The 9,506-nt window shown below is 48.1% G+C and overlaps 1 protein-coding gene across 1 annotated transcript in view; it reads left to right on the top strand.

The window, feature by feature from the left end:
* SEMA5A (semaphorin 5A) overlaps positions 1–7,545 on the top strand; it is a 233,930-nt gene extending 226,385 nt beyond the window's left edge. Inside the window, exons 16-17 of the mRNA XM_007955665.1 lie at positions 3,027–3,238; positions 7,426–7,545. Of these exons, the coding sequence (XP_007953856.1) occupies positions 3,027–3,238; positions 7,426–7,545 (332 nt within the window). The remainder of the gene's footprint in view (positions 1–3,026; positions 3,239–7,425) is intronic.
* Positions 7,546–9,506: the final 1,961 nt, after the last annotated feature.

The raw sequence follows: 9,506 nt of genomic DNA, 5'->3' as shown, positions 1-9,506 counted from the left end.
TCTAAGCACCTGAGAGAGAGTGGGCACCTCCCAGAACATTGTTTTGTGCCACTCCCCACAGAAATACTCCAGGTGGATACCTTCAGCAATCAGGAGCTCCTCAGTTGCTCATAGAAAATCCCACCTTGGAGTTTACAAAGACTTATGGGTAGAAAAGCCACACAAAGTAATTTACTACACCGCACCAGTTCTTAGTGCGGCACACACCGGATGCCTTCAGCAGACGCAAGTCTCTTTGGAATGGGGAGGCATTGGAGAATGCTACCATAGCTGACTGGACTGCGGGAATCATGGCCTCTGCACCGTGTCCCCACCTGGGCCTCCGGGAACAGCACAAGGAGCAGAGCTGAGGAGAAGCTGTGTATTGGGAACAGATGAGGGATACGCACTCTGCTGTGCACACAGGTGGGGCCTCCGTGGCCTCGCTCGGAGATGGGCCTGCGGCGGGCTGTGGCGCATCCAGGCGAATGGGGCCGAGCCCTAGAGTCCGAGGTCTGGTCCGTCTGCGTGAGTGGTAAGGAGGAACCTGCACTGAGTGTCCAAGCTCCGTCTGGAAGGCGAACGTCAGCTCCTGGCCACAGCAATCACAGCCCATGGTGAAGGCAATTGTGTCTCCCTGTGGCAAGTGCTCTGGGCTGAGGGTGGGGTGGACCCCTGGTTCCTTTCGCCCCTGGAAGCCTGAAGCTCTCCTGGGCAACCAGGCAGCGGCAGCATGGTCTCTAGCACCCAAGGGACACCATGCCCGTGGTTCTACATGGAGGAGACGGGCCCTTGGGATAGGTTTTGTGCAGTGGAAAGGCGCCCAGTGACCCACAGGTGGCCTGCCACTGGACCAAACTGTACAGACAAATACAACACCGTCATGTCCTGCTGTGTGGTTCCTGGTGAGCCTGGCTTCCGGAGCCCTGAGCTCCCAGTGCTACTGTTGGCCTCAGAAGGACTGACTTGCCCTAGTCAAGCAGACAGCTTACAAACACAGTGGGGTGTCTGCTTCTTGGTTGCTGTCCCTCAGGGGGGTCGTGCTGAGTCATCTTGTGTCCCACAAGCCAGGCCTGTTTGAGAAACACACTGCTGGTTTTCTAGGATGGTTTGAATTAGTTCTCGCGGAAAATAACTCAGAGGAACAGGGCAGATACTGCTTATGGGAAAGCAGCCTGTAACCTGAGAGCATTTCACAGCTACCAAGAAGGTCCTGTTCATGCCTTTAACACACATCGTTGATTTTGTTAGAGTAACCATTTTTTTCAGATGATTTCCCAAGGGTAATGTGTGTGAAAACAAGTGGTGTGCAGAGTAACACTGGCACACACACACACACACACGGACCTGGTCACAGTACATGCACACACATGCACCTGGCTACTAACACACACACACATGCACCTGGGCACAGCCACATGTACACACATGCACCTGGCCTCTGACACATGCACACACATGCACCCAACCACAGAAACACACACATGCATGCATCTGGCCACAGACCCATGCACACGGCCACTGACACAGGCACACACACGCAGCCACAGCCACGTGCACACATGCGCTCAGACACAGACGCAAACACACACCCACCTCCACACACACTCTGGCTGGTAAGTGTGCAGAAGGGGTCAGGAGGGTGGGAATCATGGGACTGAAGCCATGTGCATGTTCACAGTCAGAATACAAGGGAGGCAGGTCCGGCTGAAGAGGTGCTGGGCGTCTGTCTGGGGTGATGGAGAACACTGGAAATGCAGTGGGGATGCAATTCACATCACTGAATTGTACACTTAAACCATTGAAATGGCAAGCTTCATTGTGTCTGTCTTACCACAGTAGAGTTTACATTTACCTGGTGCAGTGCCTAAGGCACTTGACTGCTAACCAGAAGGCTGGCGGTTCAAACCCACCAGCCACTCCTCAGAAGGAAGGTTGGGCAATCTACTTCCATAGTGAAGAAACCCAAGGAGGGGTTGCTGTGGGTCGGATCTTGAAGGCAGTGAGGTTTTGGTTTTTTTTTTTTTTTTTGATACACATGTGAGAACACAACTGTGTAAACGGAGAGCAGCTGAACAGGAAATGACATCCTAAGGGAAGGGAAGGGGCATCTGGCCGGCAGTGCGGCCACTGCTTCTCAGACACAGCCAGTGTTCAGAGAAGCTCGCCTGTTAAAGAGCCCAAAGGAAACGGTCCTCGGAAACCAGTGAGTACAGATTACACTGCACTTGGCACTGAAGAGCAAGCACGTGCAGCCTTCGCAGAAGTAACACCTTTGGTACTGTGAGTTAGTCACTGGCCGTCAAGTCGGCCCCAACTCATAGCAACCCCACACACAACAGCAAAACACTAACCAGTCCCGCACCATCCTCACAATCCTTGCTGAGTTAGTTAGCGGCCGTCGAGTGGGCCCCGGCTCATAGCGACCCTCCATACAACAGAGTGAAACACTGCCCAGTCCCACACCATCCTCACAATCCTTGCTGAGTTAGTTAGCGGCCGTCAAGTGGGCCCTGACTCATAGCGACCCTCCGTACAACAGAGCCAATTGCCTGGTCCTGCACCATCCTCACTATCCTTGCTGAGTTAGTTAGCGGCTGTCGAGTCGGCCCAGCTCACAGCGACCCTCCGTACAACAGTGAATCGCCTGGTCCCACACCATGCTCAGAACTGTTGCTGTGCTGCAGCCACCGTGTCAGTCCGTCTTGTTGAGGGTCTCCCCCTTCTTCACTGGCCCTCTGCTTTGCCCGGCATGATGTCCTTCTCCAGGGGCTGGGACAATGGTGAGTGTATTGCTAATGTAGTGAAGTGTAGGTCCCATGCAGCAGGCTGCTTATGACCAAGGCAAGCCTTGAATGCCTTCCTCTCGCTGTAGAGAAGCTGGTGGTAGCCATGGCTGTGACAGTTCCTGAGAAGGTACTAAGATCTCTTTAATTTTGGAAAGTATCCGGACACGTTCATTTCATCCTCTCTCTCCATTGAAGCATGTGCGCTGTTGGGGCCCATGTTTTCTGCCTGCAGCGTTGCTCTTGACCCTGTCTTCCCAGAGTTCAACGTGTTCCACATGATGGCTGTGGGGCTGAGCAGCTCCATCCTCGGCTGCCTGCTCACCCTGCTCGTCTACACCTACTGCCAGCGCTACCAGCAGCAGTCCCACGACGCTACTGTCATCCACCCTGTCTCGCCTGCCCCTCTCAACACCAGCATCACCAACCACATCAACAAGTTGGACAAGTACGACTCCATGGAAGCCATTAAGGTGAGGGATTGGCAGGGACGGCCACAGCCAGGTGTGCCCGGGAGGCAGGTAGACCCTGGGGCTGTTGTTGGACCTCTGAGGTGCTGGTGGCAATGCAGACAGGGTGGGAACAGGGTCCCCTTCATGATGAACTACCTTTGTTGGCTTCGCTCTGCCTATGAAAAGACAGCATCTCATATTAGAGGTGTGGGTTAAAAAAGGAGACAGCAACAGAGAAAATGCTGGAAAATATAGGGTCACTGCCCACTGCCCAGGTCTGCTCAGTGCCTTCTGAATCCAGATGGAGCTTTCCCATCAGAGAAGAGCTCGAGGCCAGCCAAGGTCTGGATTGCCCATCCACGGGGATCCGAGAGCTACTTTAACATCTACTCAGTTATATGATCGCCAAAGGTTCTGCTCGTTTTAAGTCATTAGTGTCAGGTTTTTGGGTGGGGTGGATTTTGGATTTTTAAGCCCTCAACTTCTCTTGGAAACTCCTGTTGTTGTTAGTTGCCATCGAGTTGTCTCTGACTCATAGTGACCCTATATACAGCTGAACAAAACACTGCCTGGTCCTGTGCCAGCCCCACGATCCTTGCTATACCTGAGCCCATTTTTGTAGCCACTATGTCAATCCATTTTGTTGAGGGCCTTCCCCTCTTTTGTCCACCCTCCACCTTAACAAGCATCATATCCTTCTCCAGGGAATGGTCCCTTCTGACAACATGACCAAAGTAAGTGAGAAAAAGTCTGGCCATTCTCGCTTCCAAGGAGCATTCCAGCTGCACTTCCTCCAGGACAGCTCTGTTAGTTCTTTAGCAGTCCACGGTACTTTCCGCATTCTCCGCCAGCACCACAACTCAAAAGCTTCGGCTCTTTCGTCTTGTTCATTGTCCAGCTCTCACATGCATATGAGGCAATTGAGAATACATGGCTTGGGTTAGGCGGACCTTAGTTTTCAAGGAGATATCTTTGCTCTTCAGCATTTGAAAGAGGTCCTTCACAGCCAATTTGCCCAATGCTATATGTTGTCTGATGTCTTGACTGCTGCTTCCATTGGTATTGATTGTAGAACCAAGTAATATGAAGTCTTTGACCACTTCAATCTTTTCTCTATTTATTGTGATGCTACTTACTGGTCCACTTGTGAGGGTTTTTTATTTTTTTATATTGAGGTGTCATCCATACTGGAGACTGTAGTCTTCATTCTTCATCAGTAAGTGCTTCAGGTCATCTTCACTTCCAGCAGCTTCTAGCCACTGTATCACAGGTTGTCTTCCTCCAATCCTGACGCCACATTCTTCTTCATATAATACAGTTTCTCAGATTATTTGCTCAGCATACAGATTGAGTAACTATGGTGAAAGGATACAACCCTGATGCACTCCCTTCTTGATTCTCAACCATGCAGCATCCCCTTGTTCTGTTCGCATGACAGCCTCCTCCTGGTCTATGGCCAGGTTCCTCATGAATACAATCAAGTGTTCTGGAATTCCCACGCTTCTCAATGTTATCCATAATTTGTTGTGATCCACATAGTCGAATACTTTTGCATAGTCAATAAAACACAAGTAAACATTTTTCTGATATTCTTTGCTTTGGGCTAAGATCCATCTGACATCTGCAGTGATATCCCTCGTTCCACATCCTCTTCTGATTCCAGTTTGCATTTCTTGAAGTTCTCTGTCAATAATCTGCGGCAACCGTTTTTTAATTATCTTTGATAAGATTTTACTTGCATGCAATATTAAGATATTGTTCAATAATTTTCACATTCTGTGAAATTTCACATTCCCCTTTCTTTGCAATGGGTACAAATATGAATCTCTTCCAGTCAGTTGGCCAGGTAGCTGTCTTCCAAGTCTCCTGGCATAGCCGAGGGAGTGCCTCCAGTGGGGCATCCTTTTGTTGAAACATCTCAGTGGGTATTCCGTCAATTCCTGGAGCCTTGTCTTTTGCAGCTTCCTTCAGTGCAGCTTCCACTTCTTTCTTCAACACCATTGGTTCTTGATCATATGCCACCTCCTGAAATGGATGAACATCAACCAATTCTTTCTGGTACAGTGACCATGTGTATTCTTTCCATCTTCTTTTGATGTTTCCTGCATCATTTGATATTTTGCCTATAGGATCTTTCAGTATTGCTATTTGAGGCTTAAATTTTTTTCCTCAGTTCTTTCAGCTTGAGAAATGTGGAGTGTTTTCTTCCCATTTGGTTTTCTAACTCCAGGTCTTTGCACATTTCATTATAATTGGCTTTGTCTTCTCAAACTGCTTTTTGAAATATTCTGTTCAGCTCTTTTATCTTGTCATTTTTTCCATTTGCTTTAACTATTTTTCACTCAAGGGCAAGTTTCAGAGTCTATTCTGACATCTGTTTTGGTCTTTTCTTCCTTTCCTGTCTTTTTAATGACCTTTTGCTTTCTTCAGAGATGATGCTCTTGATGTCATCCCACAATTCTTCTGGTTTACGGTCACTGGTGTTCAGTGCATCAAATCTGTTCTTTAGATGGTCTCTAAATTCAGGAGGGATATATTCAAGATCATATTTTGGCTCTTATGGATTGTTTTAATTGTCTTTAACTTCAAGTTGAACTTGCATATGAGCAGTTGATGGTCTGTTCCACAATCAGCTCCTGGCCTTGTTTTGGCTGAAGATGTGGAGCTTTTGCATCACTTCCTCCCACAGATGTAGTCAATCTGGTTTTACTCCATCTGATGAAATCCTTGTGTATAGTCATTGTTTGTGTTGTTGAAAAAAAAAAGATTTTTGCATTGAAAAAGTCATTGGTCTTCAAAATTCTATCATGCTATCTCCAGTATTATTTCTATCACCAAGGCCAAATTTTCCAACTACCAGTGATTTTTCTTTGTTTCCAACTTTTGCGTTTTAATAATCAGTACATTTTGATTGCATGTTCTGTCGTTTTCAGACTGCAGAAGTTGGTAAAAATTTTCAATTTCCTGCTCTTTGACGTGGTGGTTGGTATGTAAGTTTGAATAATAGTAGTATTAACTGGCCTTCATCATGTTGTTGTTGTTGTTGTTGTTGTTGTTGTTTGCCATCGAGTCAGCCCCGACTCATAGCGACCCCTCCTTGGGTTTCCGAGGCAATATCACTACAGAAGTAGGAATGCCCAACCTTCCTTCCGAGGAGTGGCTGGTGGGTTTGAACCACCAGCCTTCTGGTTAGCAGTCAAGTGCCTTAACCACTGTGCTACCAGAGCTCCTGGCATATGGATATTATGCTATCACTGACAGCATTGTATTTCAGGATAGATCTTGAAACATTCTTTGTGGCAACGAATGCCGTAACATTCCTCTTCAACTTGTCATTCCCGGCATAGTAGATCATATGGTTGTCTGATTCAAGATGACCAAAACTTGTCAATTTCAGCTCACTAAGGCCTAGGATATCAATCTTTATCCATTCCATTTCATTTTTTGACAACTTCCAATTTTCTTAGATTCATACTTTGTACATTCCATGTTCCAATTATTAGTGGATGTTTGCAGCTGTTTCTTCTCATTTTGAGTCATGCCACATCAGCAAACAGACATCCTGAAAGCTCTACTTTATCCGTATCATTCAGGTCAGTTGTACTCTGATGAGGCAGCTCTTTTCAGTCACATTTTGGTGCCTTCTGACCTGAGGGGCTCATCTTCTGGCACTGTGTCAGACAGTATTTCGGGAATGTTCATAGAGTTGTCCAGTACGACATCAGACAGTGTTTCACTGTTATTCATAAGGTTTTCTCTGTCCAATTCTTTGAGAAATGGATGGCATCTTCCTTCTTCAACTCTGTCTCAGTCTGGAAGCTCTGCTGAAACCCATCCACCATGGGCAACCCTGCTGGCCTTTGAAACACTGGGGCACAGCCTCCAGCCTCACAGCAACACACAAGCCACCACAATATGACAAACTGGGAGACCAGTTCGTCTCCCTTAGCTTTTCCAAAACCACTCCACCACTTCCTGGCCTTCCTTTCTGACTAATGTTCAAAAACAAATGGGGAGAAGTCACAAATGGCCACCCCCATTGTAGTTTCCAGGCAAGTCCTCAGTGCAACAGATGATGTGGCAAGGAAGAAGATGGGAACACATATGTCAGAACAGCTGGGTGTTGGGGAGCCTGGGTTCAGTGCAACAGTATCCTGATTGCTCTCCATCTCCAAAATGGGAGTTAATGAGTATTCTTGTTTCCACAGGCATTTAACAAAAACAACTTGATCCTAGAGGAAAGGAACAAATACTTCAACCCACACCTCACCGGAAAGACCTATTCTAATGCCTACTTTACAGATCTCAATAATTACGATGAGTACTAATCCCTCCTCTGTTGCTGGCTTCTTGAACCCCTAGTTCCTCAAGGCCTGTGCCCCTGACTGCCTGTGTTCCTGCAGCTGCAGATGTGACATGTGGAGACATTTCAACACATGTCAAGCCACAAGTGTGTCATCGCAGACAGAAATGTGCAACAAATATCTAACTGTGACCTCGTGAAAGTGTGGTCTAAAGCTGTGATCACTGTCACGTGAGCCTCAGTGTGAAGTGTGCTTGTGTGCGACCTGTTTTTCCTACACGCTGAATGTTTAATGGAGCTTGTTCATAAACTTGCCACCCACATTGCAGGACGTCCCTAGAATGATCCAAGTTTCCTTGCTTCTGAGTGCATCTGTTCCTGACATTTTCATTCAAGAACATCAGCCTCTATCCACCCACCCAACCAGGAGTTCCTAGGTAGGTCTGTAGTGTTGGAGAAAATGAAGAAATGCAGCCATAGAGTCATTCTCCACGGGTCCCCCATGGCCCCATCTGAGTGATGCTGAGGAATTCGGGAAGTAACTTGTGTGTTTGGACTTGGGCTGATTCTTGCCAAGGAAGCCAAAGTGTTCAACGTGGCTGGCATCTGCAGAGATGGTGGTGGTGTGTGATCCCTCAGCCCTGGGCTTGTTACCGTCACCATGGTACCACTGAGCAGAGGCACAACCCAATGAAGAACAAAGTGCTCTCCAAACTGCTAGTCGACCAGCCTTAGTCTATGTTCTGCGTCTCGCTCAGTCCAGAGCTGTTGGCCCAGACCCCACGTGTCTGGTCTAATCAAAGTCCTGAAGAGCCAAGCCGTCGAATAACCAGTGTTGATTTCCTTCCCAGCTGGAATCTGAGGAGATTCCATACCTCCTCTCTTCCCCAAAGGAAGATCTTGAACATGTATAACACCAACTAGTGCAAATACGGAAAGTACTGAAATAGGGGTGGAAGCCACGTTTTGTTCCCTGTGGTGGCAACTATGGGAAGAACTGAAATGAGATGTAAAGCACCTTTTCCTTTCCCATCTCCCTCAAGGCCCTGGCGGACAGCCCTCCTCCGGGTCCAGAGCACCGCTGGTGGTGACGGTGGCTTCCTGTGGCCCATCGCTGTGCTTGTGGTGTGTGGCCCCTCACCAAGCTGTCAGGGAAGAGGTCACGGGCAGAGTGTGGCCCTGATGGCTTCCACCCACTCACGTCCCACTTCTCTCTGTGTGGGGCGACTGCGTGTCAAGTGCACCTTGCCGAAGTGGGCCGGCTGAAGTGAGGTTTTCAGAGGTTCCCATGGCGCTTAGCATAGTACATTGATAAAGTAAAATTTCAGAGTGTTTTCATACAGAGATTCCCAGAAGACTGAAAAAAAGAAGATAAATCCCAACAACTGATATATACATATATATTATAAACCCAAACCGTGACAGTTGGTCGAATTGCAGAAAGTAAGAGTCCGACTGGAAAGGTTCAGCTGAGAAACTGTGGCCTCAGTGTTTTACAGCTGGGTGAACGTGAAATCAAGTTCTCATCCGTGAAGGGAAATACACCGGGGGGCGGGTATTGAGAAGATACGCGTTATTGAGGAGCTCCGTGTGCATCTCTGCCTTGATGTTGTTGTCGTTAGGAGCTGTCGAGTCGTCTGTGACTCCCAGCGGCCCTGTGTACAGCCAGTGAAACACTGCCCGGTCCTGTGCCAGCCGCATGATCTCGGCTATCCCTGCTGTTTCTGCCCCATACAATCGAAAGAAACAATTTCAGAGAATGTTGGGAAAATCCTGTGTTACTGATGTGTCTTGTTGAATTCAAACTACCCTTGTGTATCCCAATTTGCAGGTATCAGTCTGCATTCAAATTAAGTTGGCAGGGGCTCCGGGAGGTCCTATAGGTGGAAATGACGGTGGCCAAGGTCCCCCCAGGAGAGAGTCGGGCAGCATCTCTTGCTCTTGTCCACAGTGTGGGGCTGCTCTGTCTGCCCAGGGTCCCTGTCA

This window comes from Orycteropus afer, unplaced genomic scaffold (assembly GCF_000298275.1).
Source record: "Orycteropus afer afer isolate SDZICR_OR568_19922 unplaced genomic scaffold, OryAfe1.0 scaffold00527, whole genome shotgun sequence".
Classification (NCBI taxonomy): domain Eukaryota; kingdom Metazoa; phylum Chordata; class Mammalia; order Tubulidentata; family Orycteropodidae; genus Orycteropus; species Orycteropus afer.
The sequence above is the reverse complement of the archived record's forward strand: the minus strand, read 5'-3'. Positions and strand labels throughout refer to the sequence as shown.